This window comes from Myotis lucifugus, unplaced genomic scaffold (genome assembly GCF_000147115.1).
Source record: "Myotis lucifugus unplaced genomic scaffold, Myoluc2.0 scaffold_80, whole genome shotgun sequence".
Taxonomy (NCBI): Eukaryota; Metazoa; Chordata; class Mammalia; order Chiroptera; family Vespertilionidae; genus Myotis; species Myotis lucifugus.
In genome coordinates, this window is record NW_005871128.1 from 2,474,818 (window position 1) to 2,499,362 (window position 24,545).

The window sequence follows — 24,545 nt, forward strand, 5'->3', positions numbered from 1 at the left end:
GCAAGAACAATGTAGATTCTGAGAAGCCCAATGAACTTAGAGGAACACATGATAAAAAAGAATACTGTAGCTACTAGTTCCGCTGGGCCTCAGTTTCCTATATGTGGAAAATGGAGACAACCACCCATACATGTCACAGGTGCCAAGTTGTTCCTATCTTTTATAGACCCGACAATAGGATTTTACATCATTATGTTGAAGACAACACACCTTAACTTTCTGATATTGCTGGTTCAGATTCTCCTCAGTGGTTGCAACCGGCCCATCCACATCAGTTTCCAACAGGTTACCATTAACTTCGTCCTCTTCTCCCATTTCCGACTTGCTGTCACCTTCTTGGAAATGAGTCCCGTTTTGTTCAATCACCTGTTTCTGTTTTATCCCCGCCCTTTCTGAGTCTTTGTCAACATGTGACAACCAGTCCAAAAGGTTTTCTATTTTGGTTTTGCTCTCTTCCAGCTGCTTCACAGCTGCAACCTGGGGGGAGAAGAGCGTTGACAATGGGTATTCTGAATACGGGCCCAGATGTCAGTTTTAAGACATCCCCAAAAGTAAATATTAGATCATTTAAAATTAGAGTGGGCATACTAAACAATGACATGCATTGAAAACAGAACACACTGGTATTAAACCTTAGGCAGTGGTTCTCAACCTTCTGGCCCTTTAAATACAGTTCCTCATGTCGTGACCCAACCATAAAATTATTTTCGTTGCTACTTCATAACTGTAATGTTGCTACTGTTATGAATCGTAATGTAACTATCTGATATGCAGGATGGTCTTAGGCGACCCCTGTGAAAGGGTCGTTCGACCGCCAAAGGGGTCGCGACCCACAGGTTGAGAACCGCTGCCTTAGAGGAATAGGAAGTTACTCTGAAGTTTCCACTGTTCTTAAAAACACATTCCAAAATTTTAACTATAGCAATTAATGAGTCCTCACATACTTCACAAGTAGAAAGTCTCAGAAACCCACTTAAACTTTGTAGAAAAGGTAAGCAAAGCCAGCTCTTCCAACCTTTTGTAGTAATTTGGTCAATGACAACCGTGGAAACCCAGAATTAGCCTGACCTCACTTAATGAATCAAGAAGCTATGATCCTAATCACTTTCAACAAAGCCACAGTGCACCGCAAGCTTGAATAAGGACCTTTTCCGTCTCTTCCTTGATTGCTGTTGTCACAGCTTTCTCCAGCTCCTTTTTCGACTGCTCCGCCTTTAAATTGAGTTGTTCACACTTTAGCTTAGCTTCCTTAAGTTTCTCTTCAATCAAAGCCTGATCTTCCCGTGACAGCTTTTCACCATTCTCTTTCAGGAAGTTCTCTGTGTTTTTCACTATTTCTGCCAATGCCTGTGCACTTCCTTGCATATCTTTCTGTAATTCCTTATAACACAAAAGGGGAAAAAAACATCTTAGTAGATTGCTACCTATTTAACTTTTCCAATGTTGTAATTCTAAAAGAGGGTCTGTGCAGAGAAGGAGAGTCTAGCACACACAGACTGAAAGAGCATACTCAGTATGTTCACTGAGTTGGTTTACTTCAATTGCAATATTTAATACTAGAGGCCCAATGCACGAAATTCATGCAAGAGTAGGCCTTCCTTCCCCTGGCTGTCGGCACTGGCTTCCCTCTGGCACCTGGGACCCAAGCGCTTCCTTCTGGCCACCGGCAGGCACCCAGGACCCGGGCTTCCTTCACAGTCCTGGCTTTGTTTGGAAGGTCGTCTGGAAGGATGTCTGGTCTAATTAGCATATTATGCTTTTATTATTATAGATAATTTGAAATATCAAACAGCATTAAAGAAATATATGAGATTTTCATGTTTCACAAAGAGATGTGGTTTAGAAAACATTGAACAATAAAGTATTCAGTATATAAACTATATAAATTTGAATATACCAGATTTTTTTATGTTATGTGAGTGCATTTATAAAAGCTTTTAAATACATGACCATATTATTTATTCTGTTTCTAAACACTTTTTTAAAAAATATACATCTGCTGCTCAGGGCAAAAGTGGATAGATCTCTAAGTTATGAGCTAAGTTGTTCCTAAAATAATTTCTTTTTAAAAAAATATATATTTTTTTATTGATTTCAGAGAGGAAAGGAGAGGGAGAGCTGCCTCCTGCACACTCCACACTGGGGATCTAGCCCACAACCTGGGCATGTGCCCTGACTGGGAATCAAACCATGACCTCCTGGTTTATAAGTTGATGCTCAACCACTGAGCCATGCCAGCTGGGCTCTAAAATAATTTCTATACAACAATAATCTCTTCTAAACAGCTTTCCTACATCCAGATTTCTCTATGTATTTTCTCCTCTTCTCTTCCTCCTTTATTTGGCACTTTAATTCTCTATATTGCACTGTGTTTGAGTTTTCATATTATTTTTCCCTACTTTCAAGACTCCTCAAATTCTGAGTATTTGAATTGAAAGAGGTACTTATTGAACTACAACATTGTGATATTAACTGTGCTGGTCATGTAACACAATATTCACTTAACTTTTACCAGAACATAGCAATGGAACTGTGACCAATGAAGAAACTGAGGCTCAAAAGGTTCAATTATAAAGCTAACAATGTGTAGTGCCTGGGATTTAGACCAAGAGCTAGCTAGTTACAATGAGAATGTTATTTCTTCTGACATCAAAATAAAGGTATCTTTACCTGTCATTACTGCTTGTCCCTTCAATGAAAAGGGACACATTGCAGAGAACGATGAAAGGGATAAGAAAGAGCTAAGAAAGTGAAAGAACCCAAACTGATGGCTATTTCACCTGATTTTGAAAGTGAGTGGTTGGCCTTAAATGGATCTGAGTTTTAATTCATCACACAAGGTATTTCCACTATCAAAACTCCTTTATATCTCCTCCACTCAATATTTCACTAAAAAAATCAGTCATGAAAATTATTTGGCTTGCTTGAAGTTGGAAATGTGACTCTTAGTATAAAGTTTATAGTTCAGGAGGCCTGGGGGCATCTAGGTATGGCTTGTCTCAGAAACGCTAAAATGATTGCTTTTTCCCCCCAAAAATCCTAACTACTTTCCAAATAGTAATCGAACTCTACATCAACATAGAACTACTGAGGCAAAACTAAATTCTACCTCTTGCTTGGACTGGTACTTCTTTAACTCAACTGTGCCGTCGCCAATCACGAAGGCTTCCTGGTGTCCAATCAGGCGGTTTTCAGTCTGAGTAAGGAGATCACATATTCCTTGGAGTTTCTCTTTGTACTCCTGCTGGCGCTCTGCCACGATCTACAGGGGAACAAAACCAAAGCGTCTTCAATGGGGATCATACACTGACGATGGTGCTAGCTCCTTATCAGAATACATTTTGCAAGTTTCCTCTAAAAGAAGCTTTCTGAGTATGCTGTAAACATGGTAGCAGTGGGGTACCAACTGAGCAAGGTGACACAGAAAGTAAGAGCTTGTCCCATAAAAAAGGAGAGAGAGCATGTTTGGATGAAACCGCTCAGCAGAATACTGGCCATGCACATGTGTAAGAGATGGAACTTCTGACCGACAGGAAGAAACATTCCATTTTCTTAAGCTCTTGAAACCTGCGACACACAATTAATTCTGTAAAAGGATATCAAAACAGAAGTTAGTCGTGATGTGTCTGTTAATATATTTGACATGTGCATATAGGGTGTCATGCTAGAGACAATGCCTGGTGTTTCAAGAAATAATAAAAAGAACATCGCATGCAGTAGCTTTACTTATTCACTATGTCTAATTCCATTCCCACCTCTTTGTTCATTATTGATTGCTATTGGATGCAGCACTCTAATATAATTCATTAAATAAGAGATTTATTTCATAAGTCAATGACTTGTATCTTTCACTATCCGATTACACACACACACACACACACACACACACACACACACACACTAGTTTATTCATCTTATAGCCATAGATCATGTTTACTAGGCGCCTACCACATGCTGGGCAAGGTGCTGAGTGTTTTATATTCATTATTTTATCAATGTTCACAATATGACCAGGCAAGCACTGTTACTATTTCCAATTTGCCAGTGAGAAACCTGTGGATAAATGACTTGCCCTAGCTCCACAATGAGTGAGTGTAAACTGAGGCAGTCTGGCTCCAGAGCCCTGCTCTCAACTCCTGTACTACACTGCCTCCTAGGGGACAAAGATACCCTTAACCTTCTTTATTCCTATGTTCATCAATCTACCCTTTGATATTTCCCAGTGCATCTGTATATCCTACTCCTAGGAAAAAAAGTGAAGACTCTCCCTTGAAAGCAGTAGTTTTAGGGAGTCATGAGTATTATAACAATGAATTATAACATTATTATGGAAAGCAGTATTATTCTATATGGTAGAATCTCCACATTATACCCTGTCCATTAATTGCCTTTTCAGAAAAATCTTTCCTATCACGCCATAATCCCTGGGTATCGACATTACAGGCTTCACACTGAAGAACTGAAAACACAGAATCCACAAAGAAAGGCAAACCTTCTGATCATCAAGATCTTGTTCTAGCTGTAACTGAGCCTCTAAATGTTCCACCTGGGTAGTTACTGATTCCTGCACATCAAGAAAACACCTCTGAGTTGTATTTAAGAGCCTCAGCAGCTGTTTGCTCTGGCTGGGAGACAGATCTTGAGCATATTCAGAAATGAAGAACTGCACATCAAAGGCAGTAGTGTCCAGCTTCATTCTGGTGTGTCCAAGCTCCTTTAACACGTTCTGTGAACAAAGCAGTACAAGTTACCAACAGGGAGGTAAGCCGTAATATACAGCTTATATTTACAATGATACTTACTTTTAAAATATGCTTCTTATATCAGGTTTTATTGATACTTTTCATTTACTCAAAAATCTATTCATCACCTAGTAAAAATGGTAATGATGAAATTATTTAAATAGTGCGGTAACTAATCCTATATAATAAAAGGATAATGTGCAAACTGACCGAACAGGCAGAACGACTGGTCACTATGACGCGCACTGACCACCAGGGGGCAGATGCTCAATGCAGGAGCTGTCCCCTGGTAGTCAGTGCACTCCCACAGGGGGAGCACTGCTCAGCCAGAAGCCCAGAAGCCGGGCTCACAGCTGGCGAGTGCAGCAGTTGTAGCGGGAGTCTCTCCCGCCTCTGTGGCAGTGCTAAGGATGTCTGACCAATGGCTTAGGCCGAGCTGGCCGGCCTAAGTCATCAGTTGGACATCCCCTGAGGGCTCCCAGACTGCAAGAGGGCACAGGCCAGGCTGAGGGGCCTCCGCCCCCCAACCCCCCACCCACAGTACACGAATCTTGTGCACTGGGCCTCTAGTATTATATAAAAAGACTAGAGGTCCAGTGCATGAAATTCGTGCACAGTAGGGTCCCTAGTGGCTGCTGGCTAGAGGTACCTCCCTTCCCCCCCGGCCACCTGCAGCCGCCAGCGGCCCAACCCCCTGATTGAACTCCCAGTCAAGGGGACAATTTGCATATTAGGCTTTTATTATATAGGATAACCCCTCTAAGAATATTTTAACCTTGCTTGCCATATCACACTTCAAATGTAACTCTGACCAAAGGTAAAGTTCCAACTGATATACACTTGGCACGCTGAAGGGAAACATCAACGTTAAAATATTGCTTGCTAATATTTATAGTATCCATGCAACTGTGGTCACTCATAAACGAGACTATGGGGAATTTGAAACATAAATTAAGTGGGCCAGCATTTCAGTTTCCTAACTCTCAAGTCAGGGGCCTACCCATCATTCATGAGGCATGCTGTTCAAATTAAGAACTTAAAGGTGGGGTGAGGCAGGACAAAAAGGACTAAAGGACTAATACATAAAAACTATTTACACTATGATAAATTTATATGATTAATTTATACTATTAGGGATTTGAATAATATGTAAACATAAAAACAAATCTCAACATGTCTATAAGAGTTTCATAAGGCCGAAACCGGTTTGGCTCAGTGGATAGAGCATCGGCCTGTGGACTGAAAGGTCCCAGGTTCGATTCTGGTCAAGGGCATGTACCTGGGTTGCGGGCACATCCCCAGTAGGAGATGTGCAGGAGGCAGCTGATCGATGTTTCTCTCTCATCGATGTTTCTAACTCTCTATCTCTCTCCCTTCCTCTCTGTAAAAAATCAATAAAATATATTTTTAAAAAAAAAAGTGCCTGAGGGCACTGAAGAAAAGTTAAAAAAAAAAAAGAGTTTCATAAGGCAGTTGGGATAGCATCAGAATGGCATCCATAAAGTTGACTTTATTTTATAGTTGTGTCAACTATGAACAAACATCTTATAGACACAAAGAAATAATCCTTCATAGCTTTAGAAAAGTCATATTTTTTCTAAACATTTGTTATATTAAATCCATAGGTTTTTAAATGTGCTTTGTCTTAGTTATTTTGATACCTGCCTTGAGAAACTCCAAACTTTTCTTTACATGCTCAGTATCTTGAACATTCACTGGCTCCATGTCCTTCACCAATTTGCTCTTCTCTGATATCCAGTGTGAGAATGACTTCAGTTTGTGCAGAAATTCTCCATGGGAAATGGCTAGTTTCGACTAGAAAACAAAATTGTGCATTCATTTCTGTTTCTAAAATTCAAATTCCTACAAATGGTGATTCTGTTTTAAGAGCTTAGCACTCTAAAAATAAAATACTTATGTCTATGATTACATTTTTAAATAATCACATTTTCTTCAAAACTTCAATCTCAGTGTGAAACGTGTTGATGCCTACCATTTCACTGTCAATCGCCAGAACAAGGTGTTTCATTCTTTCTGAAGATACGTCGCTGAGGGAAGAGAAGGCGTTCTGTAAACTTTGGAGGCTTACACTCAATTCCTCACGATGGTTTCTGGGGAAGTCACTGGGAAGAGATTTTAAAAATTCTTCTGCCAACTTCATGTCCTTTCTTAAAATAACAGCAATTGGAGCCAATCCCAATTCAAATGTCTGCAAAAAAATAAAGATAGATAGATGATAGATAGATAGATAGATAGATAGATAGATAGATAGATCCCAGAGCTATTTAGTGAGAAATACAACTAATATCCAAAACATAAATGTAAAGTGCTCTGCTTACTTTCCCAAACTGACATCAGCTGACTCCCACCCATTACAGGCAGCAGATAATTCTTACCTCTAACTGCTTAAGCTGATTCTTCAAAGCTTCTAGACTGTTATCCAGAGACTCTTGGTTGTCTAAGGGAGGCTTCATATCTTGAAGCAAAGCCAAATACTCGTGCATTTTTGATGTGTGCTGTAAACACTGCTGTAGCTCATTGGATAACTAAACACAAATTTGGACATTTTAATTCAATAGCCTCTATGCAGGTTTTTAGAGCAAATAAAATGTATGGGATGATTCCCAAATGTTTCATGCAGCTACTTCATATGAAATGTAAAGTCAACTTACTTGTTCCATTGAGCTATCTCCAGAAGTCATGTCTTTTGACCCTGAAATACATTCCAGATGGTCTGGGAAATCATTGCATTGTTCCTCCAGCTTCTCATCTCTTGACAAGGCTGATGCACATACAGTAGAGTTTTCTGGTCCAATTTCTTTTATATTCTGTAAATTAAGGGAACTGTGGTTTCCTTCTTTGCTTTTATGATCATCAACAATGTGTGGTTTTTCATGCACCATCTCAAAAGTAGTAGGTGATTTTTGATTCAAGTTTCCAACCTGTTCTGCTTTGTCTGAGTAGCCATCGGCAAGCAGCTTATAGAAAATATTTTCAAGTTGCAGTGGAACTACCTTAGATGTCATACCTCTTTTCTCTAGATCATACTCCATCTGCGTTAATTCTTTTATCAATTCAAATGCTCCTGTAATTTTCTGGCTATACTGATTTTGCTTAAGTATATCAAGGAGAAGCTCAGACTGAAGATTTGCAATACAGAATGGATCATCTCTACTCTCTGCTCTTAGTTCTGGTGAGTTATTCATGAGGGAAATTCCAGTACAGTCACTGATCTTAGAGTCGTCGCTGGGCAGACTAGCTGCATCCTTTACCAACTGTGATGTGCTAACCCTTTTAATTAAGCTTTGAATTAACATTTCAGTATCTTCGCAAGCTGAAGGTTCTTCAACCTCTTGAGAATTCATATGACCTTTCAACCTACTTTTTAAGATGTCCTTGACATCCTCAACAAATGCCTGACATAATTCAGGGGTCTGAACCTCTTTTTCCTGAAATCCTGGAGACAAGGCTTGTTCTTCTCGTGGCTGTTGCTTGATTATTTCTTTCTCATGGGTCATTTCTGAGAATGTGCAGTCTGTGCTTAAAGTGTTACTGGAGTTACCACTTCTTATTCCAAGGCCTTCCACATTTCTCAGAGGTAAGATCGAAAGTGCGCTTTCCTTTCTTTCTGGTGTGAACTGAGGCATTTCCGCTCCTCCTTCTGAGGTACATTCTTTAGTACAAAGGTCATTCTGTTGAGCCATCTCATCTAGAGGTGAGTCTTCTTGAGTCAGGGTTGCTTTCTCATTTGCATTATCAACTCCTAACTCTAAGTGTTCTTTCATGGGAGGGGAAGCTATTAGAGTACCACTTGGGATATCCTCATGTGGTTTCAATACATCTTTTGCTTTTACATCTTTTGCACAATGTTTTAAATAAGTAAACAGATCAAGCTCTTTCTCGGGTCCATCAGTGAGTGATTCATTCTCAGTCGCTGTATTCCCTTCAGACAATACGTCTGAAGTAATGTCACTGATCACTTTGGAAGCTGATGAGTCAAATATTTCTTCAAGATTCCCAAATGAACCAGGACTTTGACTCACAATTGTTTGTAGATTCTTTGGTTCATCTTTAAGAGCTACAGTTGTTTTTTTAAGGCTTCCTTTATGATTATGTCCTTCATTGGTTGTGATCTGTGGAAATGGAAATTGAGTAACTAAATCAAGACTCTCCCTCGTACTTTTACTAGACAAAAGTTTGAGATGTTTATCATCTTCTACTTGACCTTCCATAAGCCCTTCTCCTTTACCTGGGAACATTTTATGAATTGATGTTTCATCTTCTGTTAGTATATTGCTTTTGTCATCTCTCTTTTTCATTACATCTCTTCCATTTCCTTGATGATCTTTATCAGTTACAGAGTCCACAGATGACAAAGGGCTTTCCTCAGCAGGTTTTCCTATTAAAACAGTCTCAGAGCCAATGATTTGATCAGAAGGTGAATGAATATCAGTGTTATGTAAAATACCTTCAGGGCCAAAGGTGGGTTCTGATTCAGTGTCTTTAACGGTAGGCAGCAATATATCCTTAACGGCCATCTCAGGACTCAACAGATTTTCTTTGCTTCTTCCAACCACCTCAGTTGTATATTCTGGAAGGCTGCCTCTTTCAGTAACTAAGCTACTTTTACTACTTGGTTCTCGCTGTAAAACATTTACACTTTGCTGTTTTTCTAGAGAAGTATAATTTTGCTTTTTACTCAGGAGAATCATTTCATTAATACTTTGATTTTCATGGCTGTTTTCCCTTTCTTTCATAGTGGCAGCACACAATTGGATATCCATACCATCAGCCTCATCTTGGTACATGGTCTTTTCCTTCTCTTCTTCTTCTTCTTCTTCTTCTTCTTCTTCTTCTTCTTCTTCATCATCATCATCATCGTCATCATCCTGACCATTACTGTCACACAAATAATCCCCGTAACTTTCTTCATATTGCATAGAATCAAAATGATCAGTATCAGATTTCAATTCTTGTCCAGTTACGTACCCTTCTTCTTTTCTCCCTCCCCAACAGCCAGTGTCATCAAATGTTAATGAAGCACTGAAGCTATCTTTCCTTCCTACTATTTCAGAATCAGTCAATAAGTCAGACTCATCACCTTCTAGATTATCTGTACTTTCCCTTTCTGATTCAGTTTCCAACAACTGCTCGTTGATCTTAGATGAACCGACTGAATTTAAAGGTATTCTTTCATCAGAATCTAATTCAGCTTCCTCCATACCTATGAGACAATCCTGAAAAGACTGGGCTTTCCCCCTCACTCTTAAGCTATCAACTAGTCCCCCCTGAATCACCATAGGCTTTTCATCCTCTCTGGGAACATCATAAAAAACATTGCCAGGACAGGCAGCCCCATCATTTTCCTCTTGCAGTGTGTCATAGTCCTCGGGTTGCAGACAATCACAATCATCACTTTCAAGAAGCAGAGAATCATGGTCATCGTCTTCAAACAAGGGAGTATCATAAAAATCATCGTCGCTATCAGTGTCTGTTTCGGTGTCCCTCTGCTGATCATCCAGTAGGGACATTTCATAGTCACCAGCACCAGCAGTTTCTTCAAGCGATGATGTGCCGTAAACATGAGATGCACTGGCATGATCAGGATCACCCGTTGGTGTTACGGCACAGGAGTACTCCTCCACTGTGGACTCATTTTGCATGTCTTCAGGTTTCTGTTGAGAAGCAGCATGCATTTTTTCATCTTCCCCACTAGTATCTGAAATAGCTTTGTCATTGTGATATTGTACCTGGGGATCACTATGAGCAGTATTTAAAGGTTTTTGGCCACAGTGTTCTCCCTTCACACTGATGTTAATAGCTGCAATTCCTAGAAACTGGTCTTGAGGTTGTTCTCCCATTCTTGGACCCAATAATGTGGACTTGTCATTGGATGGCACTGTAGAGGCTTCCCATTTATTTCCGTTGTTCTCTGCGGTGTGTAGATCATTAAAACTTCCCCAATCATTCCTCAATTTATCATGACTTAATAAGGCACTCAGCCTGGGGGAATAGTCAAAGACAGGTGACTCCTTGTCTATATTATCTTCAGTCTCTGTTTCTTTCAAGTTACAGATGCTACTAGTTTTTGATTTCACTATGGAATTTGTTGTTAAATCACTTTCAAGGTTTTGCATATTTTTAGAATGACTACATTCAGTTGCATGTTCATTTTTTTCAACTTGACTTTGACTTTCACAGTTTTTAGGTATATTTTCAGAGTCTGCAAGTCCAGACTGTGTAAAATAGGATGCAGAATTGACAACATTCACGCTAGATGAATTCTTAACTTTATGATCTGCTACCATTATATGTATCAGGTTTTCCGACTGACAAAATTCACTGAGAACATTAGTTCCCATTTCATTAAACTCTTCTTCTATGGCATGCTTTCTATTTTCAGGAATTTCTTTAGGTTTAGGTTCTCCGCAATGGCATTTGTCAAAACTACTTCGTGAAGTTATACTTTCATCCATTTCCTTACTTGGGGCATTATTCAGAAATACGCCAGGGAGTCTTAAGGCATCAATACATTCCTTTATGGGTGTATCCTCATCAAATTCTGTACTACAGCCTTCTAGTAGCATACCAACAGCCTCATTCAAGTCTCCATCATACAGCAACAGCCTCTGCCCTGTGTTTGCATCCATGTAGCTATTAATCATCAAGTAAGACAGGAACATTTTTTTAGTCTGTTCTGAACTCTGAGTTGCCACTGGCTCTTCTCCATCAAAACTATCTTCTTCTTGCCTGTAATCATGGACTGTAGATGGTTGGAATTTACAAAAAGAGAGCCATCTTCTGGCATTCTTACAGGCTTCTAAATCTCCCAAATCTGGCATTTTATCGGGCAGTATTATACTTTTTAAAATCAATGTTGTGTTATTATCTATAATTCCTAACTGTTGCGCCACATCTAAACCAATGACTTGAGAAGTTTCTGGAATATAAAGAGCAGCTATTTTCTGCCTACCATTCAGGATTTTGTAAGCCAATTCATTTGTAATCAACTTCTGCTGCAGGGAAGAAGATGCGGGAAATATTTCACCAGAGTGAGGCCAAATGAGTCCAACGTAGCCTCGCTGAGCCTCGAGTACCAAAAGAGCACTGCTCGAAGTTATTAAGTCACACTGGACTGCTTCATCTACAGTTAAACGTTTGGCAGGGTTTGAGTGGATGATCCCACCTGTTTGAACCTGGTATGTTAGAATGCTGTTAGCAGTATCTCTGTCAATCACCCCATCTGCCACAGCTTCTTCAACAGTCATTCTTTCACCAGAGTTGCAATTGATCAGACCTCCAGAAAAAAGCTGTGCACCTAACAACCGAAACATGGTTTCACGGTCTATGAGACCTTCATGAGCTGCTCTTAAAATGCTAATGCTCCTTCCACATTTTAAAGTTATTCTGCCTCCTTCTTGTGGCCTCACAGGTAGAAGCCGCAACCCAGTGTTTTCCTGTAAAATACTTCTTTCCATAATATCTACTAAAGACACCTTCTCAGAGGTACATGGATCGATAAGATCTTTGCACATCTTTTGCCTTTCCAAGACTTTAGAAAATAATGCTGAGGAAACCATGTTCTGTTGGAAAGCCTTCTGGAGGGTCAACTGCTCCCCTGTGACTGGAATGACTAGTGAGCCTGTGGACAGCAGTATCTCAAGAACTCTGATGGCTATGGACTCTGATATCACGCCTTGAGCCAGAGCATCCAGCACTGGAATTGTGGTGGAAGGCACAGCAGAAATAATCTCCTTTGCTTGATTCAGTTCTTTGAGTTGGCACAGAACTTGTTCATCAATGAGGCCTTGGCTTTTGGCACCTCTGAGGTCAAAGCATTGCCTTAATTCTGGTGAAATTAGACCGGAAATCATTAGCTGTGTCTCTAGCAACCTTATTCCTGTGTCATAGTCGATAAGGCCTTTTAAAACTGCCTGAAAGATGGAAAGGACTTCTCCAGTTGTCTGGTCAATGGTGCCTGCAATCACTTTATCCAGCTGAAAGGAAAATACAAAATTCTCAGATCAGTCTGTGATTCAAGGGTGGGCAGGGTTTCACAAAACTTCACATGCATTTTAAAAAATAAATAATACACTTCAACATAAAAATCCTCTACTTACCAAGGCGTGGCAATGCTGTGAATGTTAGGCAGCTCAAATACACAAGTGATCTATGTCAGTGATCTATTCAACAGCACAGGATATGATAAAAGCTTTGAAAACAACATGCATCTGTGAATTGAAAACTTAATATTGTGTACATTAACAAGGTTAGTGAAGACACAACAGAGTAAATGATGACAGTGAGAAAACAGAACACATACCTAGAAGGCAAACCATGCTTTCTGCAATTGGGTGAGATTAGTTTACTAACAGGAAAGAGAGTATCAAACCCCATGCTATTGATGTTTACAGCATACAAACTTCTTTCTAGTAAAATATAATGAACCCGAAAAACTGTTACATAACCCCAAAATATAAAAAATAGTGTGTAAAGTACTCCAGGGAGTAAGGGAATTGAATACAGAGATAACTTTTTGAATCCTGAATATTGTGAATATGTATTGTGAAGTTTTAAAATCTTAAGGAGAGGCCAAATTTTAAGTGATTTCTGTTAGATTTTAAGAAGATGCTAGGATATCTTCATTATAAATATGTTCCAATGTTATTCAAATAAATCTTATGGATATCTCTAAAAATCAAACAAATCCCATAACACTTCAACGTCACCTTTAGACATGACTCAGAAGCTATTTTATAACATTATATTCATATAGCAAAATACCTAATGCAGCAGAAGAATGGCTTCTAAAGAGAAGAGTTAGAAAAATGAATGATTCTTTCCTTTTATCATGCAAGGCGCAGATTAAGATGTCACATAAACTGATGACAGCAAGTGTAAGATTGCAATTAATAACACTGAAATCTCCAAATACTTACATGAACTCCATGTTTTTGCCATGTACACATTTCAAGGTCATTTCTTTACCATTGACATTTCTAGAATCATGCAGTAAAACTAAGAACCTTGAAATAGCTTCATGTTTTAATAATATTACCTTCTCCTCTACCTTTACATCTCCTGTGGTCTGTGATTCTTGTAGTTGTTTCAGAGAGTCACTAAAGAATAAATTATAACTTTCTTGGAGAGTTTTCATTTGTTTTTCCAGTTCATTTCTTTCTTCATCTGTCAATCTAAAATAACCAGAAAGTATGAAATGAAGAGTGCAAGTCCTCAAGCAATAAAGATGATATATTAGGCTCGATGATTTTATAAAGCACTTTTCTAAATAAGTATACAATCATAAAATAAAATATCTCATATACAGACTGATCAGGTCTTAGAATAACTGAATATGGAAATTAAGGGTGGTGCTAAACACATTTAGGGATCCTTCTGTTGCCTAAAAATGGGACTGAAGGAAAGGGTATGAATTAATATATTAGCACCTCTCTAGCATATACACAGGAACATTAGTATTGTTAGTCCCAACATGGGAAAGGGACAATAAGACGAAACTTGTTGAAGCAGAAGGATGAGTAAAGAGAAAATAACACTATTCTCTAAGGTACAATATAAAATCATTCTGGAATAATCTTAAAGTTGTCAGTCGAAATGGGTTTAAGAAAAGGGTAGATTCCTTTCCTGTTTGAGGCATGAGCTGAAATATATGAAATGCCTTGTTGCAAAAAGTAGGACCAAAATATGAGAAATCAGGTTGCCACAGGTCTCAGTTAAGAAAATGGAGAATTTATTTACACATTTTCCAAAAGGTAAGTCTCAGACAGTACTACTTATATTAAGACTTGGCTTGGAGTCTTCACAACTCACTAGCTACTGATCCTTAACCTCTCTGAACTTGTTTTCTTAACAATAATATATGGGATAATATGTACCTTTCAGGCTTTGGGTAAAGACAGATTAAAATGACTAAAAATGACAATTACTTAAATTGCTAAATTTATAATCTCATGTAAATTTATAATTTCTTAGTAAACTACATTACTAAATAAATTTGTGATTGAGTTCCATTTTTAAAATCTCAGCTAAAATTTACCATCTTCTATTTGCCTAACGTTTTTCAGACCACTTTCCTACATCGAAAAAAAGGTTCACGAAAACCAACATACTTGTCTCCATGTTTAGCCAAAAATATCTGCATGGTTTGAAGTGCCTCCGATAATTGTTCCTTCTTGGTTAATATTTCTTCACTGGAAATCTGCAAGGTAATGAAAATGCATTCATATTCTGTCCTCATAGAGACTAACCAACAGTAATTTTTAAAAATGACTCAAGTCTCATCAAGACCCAAATGATGTCTATTTTCTGAGGGACCCAAGTCAATAACTCATTACTTATTATCAGTCTATGGGCCTGGATAAGAGGAGTGCTTTATATTTAGAATGCATAATTAAGAAAAGCCTTATTATTTCATAAGGAAATAATAATACAGCATTATATGGTTTCTGCATTTGTCCCATGCAACCATAAATCAGGTTGCCTTATCCCAGAGGTTCAGCGCCGGCCCAATGTGTTCCTTGTGCCCAAAACATACATGAATGAAGAACACTACTCCCAACGAGTATCTTCCTTCCCCCACACTCCTGGATACCATGCTCCTTTTGAAAAAAATTATCGTGACAGTTTAATCTGTATGTCTGCACATCAAGAGTAAATAATTTTTATTGCTAAGACTTTCACTTGAGAAAGTTGCCTGTGATGGTCAGAGCCATAAAAGTGATCTCTCTGAGGATAACAAGCAACACTTTCTCCTAATTTCTAGTATATCATTTCTGAATACCTAATATCAGAAATGAATTGCCATTCTTTTAAATGAGCAGAAATGAGAATGATGGACCAATGAAAAGGTCTCATTCCCCTTGATGTATTTGACTTCCAATCAATTTCAAGTCTATTTTTCATGGTTACAGGTAATAATGGGGCCATATTGATATTTTGAAAGACATTTATTATTCACATCAAATTGCCTTAAATTCTTTTATCAAGTGTTATTACAGATTTATAATTTAGGCCACAGTCTGCATTAAAAAAAAAGTATGTGTCTACCTTTTATGTCCAGTAGGTCTAAAACAGGCATAGTAAAATTCTGGAAGACTGAAAACTACAGAATGTGAAAATACCAATGGTTTATAATCCACATTTCTCAAAAGAAACTATTGTCCTAGACATTTTTTTCTAAGCTCTTGTCCCTATTTTAGTTCTTTTCCTATTTGACAAGAGGAAAAGAAAAGAAGACATTTTAAACTAAATATATGCATCATATTATTTTGAAGGTTTTGCATTTAAAACATCTAATGTAGTTGCTTTCCAGCTTCTTATTCCTTCCACACCATATGAAATATAATAGCAAGACTATGAGCGAAAATAGCTTTATTTCATTGAATAATCAAAGTATATACGCAGACTTGAAAACTTCAAGGGGGAGCCCCGGATAAAGTACATCTGCCTCAAGCCGTAGGGATAATTAGACAAGACACTGAAGTTTCCCCTGCTTACTTATGTCAACAATGTCAGCTGATGATGAGTACTGATGTGGAGCTAGCGGGGAACACCAATGATAGCTAATAGCCCCTAAAGTTTCCAAACATCAGGCAGGGGCAGGGTAGGACAAGTTTTTCCAAAAAAAAGTGATGCTTAATTTAGCAGACATATTTTAAAAACACAGCTGCAGTTCCGGTGCTGTCACCACCAGCAGCAGCAATACTGAAATTTACACCTTAACGACCAATGCCCTGAGAGCTTCAAGTGGAGGCAGTCCCATGGACACCATGGAGCACTAGCACCTCAGAAGCTGGAGCTACCCTGCTAATGCCAAGTAGTTGGAGTACAGAAAATAGTCCACAGAACTAAAGAATTCATTTAGGTAAGGGAAAGAATCTAGAATTTCCAGTGATTGATGGGAGAACACTTCTTCGTAAAACAAAAAAAAGGCCCAGAAAGGCACAACTAAACTCAAACCTCAAAAATGTGAATATCCTAGTTTGTATTTTTGTAATTCTTTGTTTTGAAATTCTTGAAGCTTTGTTTACATTTGTTAAGAATGAGACGGCCTACATTTGTGATACGGAGGGCCTGGATTTACTCTGGGCACACAGGATGCCTCTGCTGCTCTCTGGCAATTCTCATCATAGTCATCAAGAAGCAGGTCTAACCATTAGGAAAAGCAGCACAACATATCCGCTTACTACTAATATGACTAATATATATAGTTCAGGCTTTGGAATCAGAAACACCTTCTTCTGCCTGCCACATACTGTGATTCAATGGGCAAGTTACTTAACCTATCTGGTCTTCATTATAAATACCTATAAAAATGGGGGGCGGGAGGGGGGTAAAGAATTACACATTCTTTAGGTGGACTGTCATGTCAGTAAATTCTACCCACTATTATTATTATTAACCAGGACCTTGGTGAATACCTTTTGCTTAGAGAAGGGAGATTTCCCAGCCTTCTCTCCATCTCTCAACATCTTGCTGATATTTGACACCCATTTCTGTAATTCTTTGGCTTTTTCAACATGCTCTTTTTTTTCTTCTTCCAGTGACTTCTGGCAGGTGTGAGTAGTAAGAAAAGATATATTCCAGTAAATGACCGAGCTATGAAACTCATCTCTCCATAGAAAACAAGTGTAAAAATGTGTTTTCATCACACTCAGGTTACTGAGACCTTTTATTCATTCACTTAACCATGCTTATCATGTCACATAGCAGATGTACTTCCAAAATGTTTATGGCAGCAAAGGAAGCTGTGACATTCTTCAATGTTCAGTCTACCCTCCCAGCTGGTCTATCAATACGACAAATTTAAAAACTTGATTTTATTCATGAAGCACTAGAAGACCTCTGAGTGGCTGCCTTTGCATTAGCAGTACAAACACAATTGTCTTGGCAGAAAAGTAGGAAACAACAGAAAGCCGATAGATAGAGGATGTGTACACACATTTGGAAAACACATAAAATGAAGAAAAGTCTTTCCCCCTCTTCCAACACACAATCCAGTCATCACAAAGTCTAACGAGAAATGGGAAATTGTGGTAAATGTTTAATATGTAAAGAAGGCTACTACATACAGAAAAGCTAAACACTTTTTCATTTTTCAAGGCAATCTGAAACACTATCACTACAGGGATGTTGGGGAAGAATGTACATCTCTCCCTGTGGTTCCAGGGTGCTTTCTGGAGAGCTCTTCCAGTGAGCGTGCGGGATCCTTCAATGGATCATCAGGCTGGATCCATTCAGTGATGCAGTTCTGAGGAAAGGATGCTCTGAACTTGTTGGACTTCAAGCTTATGCTGTATTCTAGGCAAAATACTTTTATTTTCAGTGTGGGCAAGATTGAAAAAACTCATCTCAAAGTTAAATGAAACCATTTTTGAGAGTAGTAAATCTTTTGTGATTTTCAATTTTAGTCTCTTCTGAACCGTCAGCTATTTCCAGCCCTCCAGAAATAAATGTTGTTTTGAGTATGTGACACAATTACTAGACTATATATTTAACTGATTTAATCATGCTCTGGACAGACCACATGAACTGGACTGCATCACTCCTGTGCAAAGTTATTTCAACATGTTCTATTGTGACGAATAATAGAGGCTAGAAATCCCTGTCATCAAGGGTTCAGATACTTCTAAGAGTTTAAGTCCTGTGTGGAAATCAAAATCAGCCTTTTCTAATGCTTCTTTATATGTCAACTTTCTTTTTGTTTGGGGACATATTATATTTCTGACATAAGACTTTTGATCTTTGAGATTTGTGGCAAGGAAGACATCGATAATACCTACTTGGAGAGCCTCTTCGATTGACAACCGGGAGTGACCCTGTGGCTCAATCAACCCCCCAGTCAAGTACTGAAACTCCAAACATCGGATTCCCATTTCCTTACTGATGATATTTGCATTCACAGCGTCCACCACTGACATCGCTTTGTTCTTGACAGGATGGCTAATGCCTGTGATGACTAATTCACACTGTCGCAGCTGCTGGGCAAACCCCTCATCAACTAGGCCTCTATGCAAAGCTTCACCCACCCGGTACCTTTTGCCAGTAAGAGGATCAATTATCCCCCCTGTGCTGACTTGGGCTTCAAGGCATCTGAGGGCCGTAATCCGATCAATCAAATTTCTACGGGAGGCCTTTAGGACAGAGATCCTCTCTCCACTAGACGTCAGCCAATACCCTGCAATAGGACTATGCAAATCCTTCTTGGGAACTAACCGGCTCAGCAAAGAATCAGCAAGTTCTGTGAGTGTGATGAGGCCTTCCTGATACTTTTTGACCAAGGCTTTGTCAAGGGTTCCCTGTTCCACAGCCTCATTAATATTGAACTGTAATCCTGTTTTAGCATCAGCCAGCATATGAGAAGGATTCCCATAGGATTCAAAAAACGTGGCTTCCCTCCACTGGTACTGCTGCCCTGAGAGCTCAAGGTATGTACTTTTTTCTATTAGGTTTCTCTGGAAAGCCTCATATGCAGTCAGTTCTGCTCCTGTCTTGATATCTACTACGGAAATCCTATGAGTTTTTGCTACATTGAGATTGGAGATGTTCCTCTCCCCAAATGGAAACAGAAGGCATTGGCAATCGACATCAAATACACACATCTGCAGTAATTCTGAATAATACAGAGCCTGCTTGTTATTGGGATTAGGAAAAACTCGTGTGTTGCTCGATGGCTCGTGTAAGAACTGTAGGATGGCATTGTTTAACAAGCCTTGCTGCAGAGCAATTTCTGGTGAGACACGCACTCCTCTTACTGGGTCAATGATGCCTCCGCTGGCAATCTGGGCCTCCAAGATATGTTTACCTTTTTGTCTGTCAAGCACTCTATTTTCCATGGCTTGAAACACTGACAACGTCTTAGAATTATATGAATATCCCAGGGCTGCCTTCTCTGCCTCAAGGAGCCTAATTTTGAATTCGGGGTCAATAACTCCTTTAAGGATTGCATCTTCGACAGAATACGTCTGACCTGAAATGGGATCAATTATAAAACCCGTGGCGGCCTGTGCTTCTAAAAATGCTAAAGCCATCATTTTGTCTATTATGATTTTCTTGGCTGCTGAGGCAAATGAAATCTTTTCTTTTGTGGATTCTAGATAAAGCCCTGCAATCGAGGTGGCTTTCGTCAAAAACTTGCTAAGAGTTTTCTGAACGTCTTCAACAGTCTTAAGACCAAGTCGCAGCTGCTCAACTGTTTTCATGTCCAGAAGCTTAGCCTCAACCAACTGCCTGGCAGTCACAGTGTGCCGGAGCCCTTGGAATGTAAATTCATCATCCCTAACCGAACATGAATGGTCGCCATCAACGTTCTGGAAGGTCTCTGGTTCTAAGCCTCTCTTAAGAAAATCTCCTCTCTTGAGTCCAAACATCCATCCTTCAGTACTGGAACCGGGGCTCTTTTCTTGTTTTAATGTTGTGACTTCTGTACGCATATCATACTGCTTGTTCTTAGCTATCTGTAACAGGAATTTACAAGGCGTTAAAAGTCATCTAAAGAACACTGTCACTTTACTCAATCCAAATATAATTCCTAGAAAAACAAAGATGAGATAACTAAAGAGAAGAAAAAGTTCAAACTAAAGATGATTCAGGAATAAGTAATATATTTTGAAAGTCTGAAGCTTACTTTAGATGACAATGAAGGTATTAAAAAGGTATGAAGGTGAAGGGATTAAGAAAAAAATAAACTCATAGACAACAGTACTATGGTAATTACCAGAGGGGAAGGGGGGTGGGGGGAGGTAGAAGAGGATAAAGGGGGGATAAATGGTGATGGAAGGAGACTTGACTTGGGGTTTGGAAAACACAATACAATATCTAGATGATGTATTATAGAATTATACACCTGAAACCTGCGCAATTTTATTAACCGATGTCACCCCAATAAATTCAATTTAATAAAAGAGGAGGGAAAAAGACTAAGACGAAATTTTTCCAGAGAACATGTTAGAAATTAAAATTAATTGCTTGGTTTTTCTAGCTTTCTTATGGGCATATTTTTTAGAATATAATCCCATAGATATAGCATATAACCATTACATTCATGTGTTTAATTTCACACATTTAAAAATGAAAGATTAATAATCTGTAGTAAAGATGCAGTAAATCGCTAGAAAATGATAGCATTATTTCCTATCAGAACAACAAAAAGCCAATCACATTTATCGTTATTTTAAAAAATCTAGTCTAGCAGGGAAAGGAAAGGAGAGAGGAAACTTAACACAGGTAGCTGATAAGGTCTCAGGATCCAGATTATACCTCTAAGGGTGCCAAAAGCTTCACCAGGTCCACTTCACATTTGTCCTCCTGACATCTCACAGGTGGCCTGGAACTGTACAGAGCTTGATCTCTTATCTTCTCTATTTCTGATAGTCTTGGCATAGGACTTTTGTCATCAAAAGTTATCTGCAATTCAGTGCTTGTTTGAGAAAAATACTCAGAGTAACACTGCTGGCTTTTCTCTTTCTCCAGCGGGGACTTTGATGTCCAGCAATGGGGATCCTTTTGTTCGACAACCCGATGTTGCCACTTCTCTTCTGACGGCTGTGGTTCTTGAGTCCATCTCAACAGAGGAGACCTGGGCGTTGGGTGATGCTGTCCCGAGTTCCTAGAGAAGAGGTCTCTGGAGTGCTGACATTCCTTCGCTGCCGCCTCAAAATCTGGTTTGAAGCTGTAGTCCTTGGCTGGGCTCTTTTTTTGGATTTCACACTGGAGCAAAACTAACTGATGCTCGTGTTCCTTTATCTGCTGATCCATTTTGTGCTTCAGGTTTTCAACTTCACGTTTCTGGGCTGCCAGCTCCTCTTCGAGTTTCCGACATTTTTGGTAATGATTTGCTTCTACATTCTGCCCCTGCTGGATATGCTCACGATATTGTTGAAGCTGTCTCTCAAGTTCTCGAATCTTTGTTTCACAGAGCTTAGCATTCTCTTGAGCTCTGCAGTTTTCTCGCTGAAGAGACACAAAGTCAAGCTTGATGCCGGAAATGTCATTTTCAGTGATAACTTTGGAGCCCATTAATTTTTCCATCTTTTTCCGAAACTCCTCTGCCGAACGTTTGAACTTATCAGATTCTTCCTGAAACAGGACCATCTTTCTGTAGATCATCTGCTCCTCTATGGTCTTTAAGTGCAGTTCGTCTTGTACCCTTTTCAATCTGTTATTTAACTCTTGCACCTGAGCTTGCTGGAGCTGGACTTTCTGCTCCCCCAGTCGCTTCTCCTCTTTGGAAGCATTCAGCTCAGCGTTCAGATTTCTAACCTCTTTCTCGGTATTCTGGATGATGATGTTCTGCTGGTCACACTTTTGCTTAAACTCATTTACTAAATTTAGACTTCTGGCGAGGTCGTCTTCTAGGCATTTGATTTTTCTGTGGAAATCCTGCTCTGTTTTCGTCTGTTTATGCAAGTGTTCGTTTGTGTTACGTAGCTGATCTTTAAAACCATCTGCCTGAATTTTCAGGGCTTCACATCTTTGCTGGATAGCTTGTTTCTCTAAAACCACATGGGTCGATTCTGCCTGAATTCTCTGCATCGCTAACTTGGTTTCATTATTCTGCCTAATCAGCTCATCTACTTTTTGTCTTTGCATTTCTGCACACTTATTACTTTTCTCCAATTCTTCCTTCAGCTTTTGGATTTTTTCATCATTTTCTCTTTCAGCTTTAATATTCTGAAGCAACTGTGCGTGGCTTTTCTCAAATTGTTCTTTGAGATGATCTGATTTTCTCTGGCACGATTGCATTCTTTCATTAGAGAAATCCTTCTCGTCCCGAAAAGAATTCACCTGTGATTTTAAATGCTGAATATTCCTCTCAGTTATTGCATGAGTCCTAGTGATGCTGTCTACTTCTCTTTGCAGTTTCCCTTTTTCCTGTTGAAGAGATTCTAGTTCCACCTCATAGCTCTGCTTTATTTTCTTAAGATCACTAGCTTCCTGCATGACTTCCTCAGCTTTATCTGAGGTTTGGTTCAATTGCCGCCCCAGTTCTCTGAGCTGCTGAGAGTACCCTTCCTCTACCTGGTCCTTCCTTTCCAACTCTAACTTCAGGCACTTTAGTGTATTATTTGTCTCGTCTAGTTTTTCTTTTAGCAAACGAGCCTTTTCCTCGGATGAAGTCTTCTCGATCTGGAGGGCACTGAGTTCATACTTCAGCTCCCTCATGTCTTTCTCGGCCTTTCTATTGGCGGCCATGAGCTCATCCACCTGCTGCTTGAGCTCCTCCGCTTTCTGCCTGTCTCGCTCTCCATGTGTCATGGCACACGTGGGCACCGTGTTCTCCCGGCAGGAGTGCTGGATTTCAGTTATCTTTCTCCTTGCTTCCAGCTCAATTTTCTGCTTTTCTTTCAACTGTTTCTCTGCTATCTGTTTTTGAGACATCAGATCTCTCTCCATCTGCTTCATCCGCTTCAGGAGCTCTTCCTCATTGTCTCTCTTTCTTCTTAACTCTTCCATTAACTTATTTTTCTGTTGCTCCAAGTCACTGAGACTCGAGTCTTTCCTTTTTAGGTGATCCTCCAGGGTTCTTCTCGTGAAGGTGTTTTCCTCTAACTGGTTCCGGAAATTGCGGAGGTTTTCCTCCACGGCCTCTCTCTTGGCCTCGGCCTCCAGGGTCAGCCGCCGCACGCGCTCCAGCTCCCGCTCCGCTGCCTCCTTCTCCCGCACAATGGCCTCCAGTTCCCTGCGGCACCGCTTGGCTTCGCTTTCAGCCCGGATTTTCTGCAGAGCAATGTCTTCTACATTTCGCTGCTGCTTTCTCAATTCATTTTCTGCAGCCTCCTTGACCTTGGGAAGTTCTTCCTCTACTCGGGACTTTTGTTTCTTTAGCTCGGCTACCATGTACTCCAACTCACTTATCTTTCCTGTAAGTTTGCAATTCTCAATCATGGTTGCCTTCTGGCGCTGAAGCAGATCTGAATAGGCCCCATGTTCAGAATTCTCCTTACACCTCTTCATCTACGAGAGATGTTTAAAAGTGTCAAACCTGTTTTATTCCCATTTATCTTTAAAAATCTGAAGCAAGGCTCAGAAAAGTACTTACAGAAACAGGTAAACCCAAATGCAGAACAAGCACTATCACCACCATCACCACCATCACCACCACCACCTTCTTCTGAGAGGAAGCTTCAGGCAGGCAGCAAAAGGAGAAGACAAAAACCCTTCTGTGGTTTTCTAAACCTTTTTTGTTTGTTTGTTTTGGTCTCTCAGAAATAATTTGGTTGTAAAAATTAGCTAGCTCCGGATTTTATAGCAAGAAGGGACCTTCCAAAACACATAGCCTATAGATGAGGAAGCTGAGGTACAGGGAGGTTAAATGAATTTGAAAAGTTCCACAACAGTACTTTTCTGCTCTCGCTCACAACTTAGTCCAAGCTAAGAATATACAACACACAGGAACCAAGTGACATCCAAGAATTTAGTTTTTAATATCTAGCCAATGGAAATTTAAAATGATGTTTACATCCCTATTTCATGGTTAAAGAAACAAAATACAGAACTTTGGGACAGAGAGCCAAATCAGGAAATAAAATGTAACACGGGAAGGAAGAAAATTATACAGAAACTTGTCATTTCTAATGTCAAAATTTTTACTTGTTTATATTGCCATCTTATGACAATTACCATCGGAATTGCTAATGCAAAGGCAGCTACAGTCCCTGGTGGCTTTAGAAAATATGTGCTTCACATACTCACAGATTCTGTTGTTCTTGTTAATGACATGCCTCCTAGGAATCCACCTTGACAAGTACCTTTAGATACTCCGTAAATACAAAGATATTTGTT

General features: G+C 39.4%; 1 protein-coding gene across 11 annotated transcripts in view; it reads right to left on the reverse strand.

Annotated features, from left to right (window-relative positions):
• Window positions 1–24,545, reverse strand: part of DST (dystonin) — a 421,009-nt gene that overhangs the window by 125,157 nt on the left and 271,307 nt on the right. For 6 of the 11 annotated variants that reach the window (XR_002829777.1, XM_023755570.1, XM_023755569.1 and 3 more), the window contains exons 36-46: window positions 17,183–17,311; window positions 14,873–14,961; window positions 13,801–13,936; window positions 7,415–12,739; window positions 7,139–7,288; window positions 6,736–6,951; window positions 6,408–6,557; window positions 4,493–4,726; window positions 3,110–3,262; window positions 1,147–1,380; window positions 211–477 (exon numbers count right to left, since the gene is read on the reverse strand). Coding sequence is in view for 10 of the 11 variants with exons in the window: in XM_023755570.1 (XP_023611338.1) it covers window positions 211–477; window positions 1,147–1,380; window positions 3,110–3,262; window positions 4,493–4,726; window positions 6,408–6,557; window positions 6,736–6,951; window positions 7,139–7,288; window positions 7,415–12,739; window positions 13,801–13,936; window positions 14,873–14,961; window positions 17,183–17,311 (7,083 nt within the window). In the remaining variant the exon portion in view is untranslated. Of the gene's footprint in view, window positions 1–210; window positions 478–1,146; window positions 1,381–3,109; window positions 3,263–4,492; window positions 4,727–6,407; window positions 6,558–6,735; window positions 6,952–7,138; window positions 7,289–7,414; window positions 12,740–12,862; window positions 12,954–13,800; window positions 13,937–14,872; window positions 14,962–17,182; window positions 17,312–17,789; window positions 20,219–21,020; window positions 23,718–24,545 lie in introns of those variants that run through there. The other 5 variants (XM_023755575.1, XM_023755576.1, XM_023755577.1 and 2 more) reach the window with 3 other exon arrangements.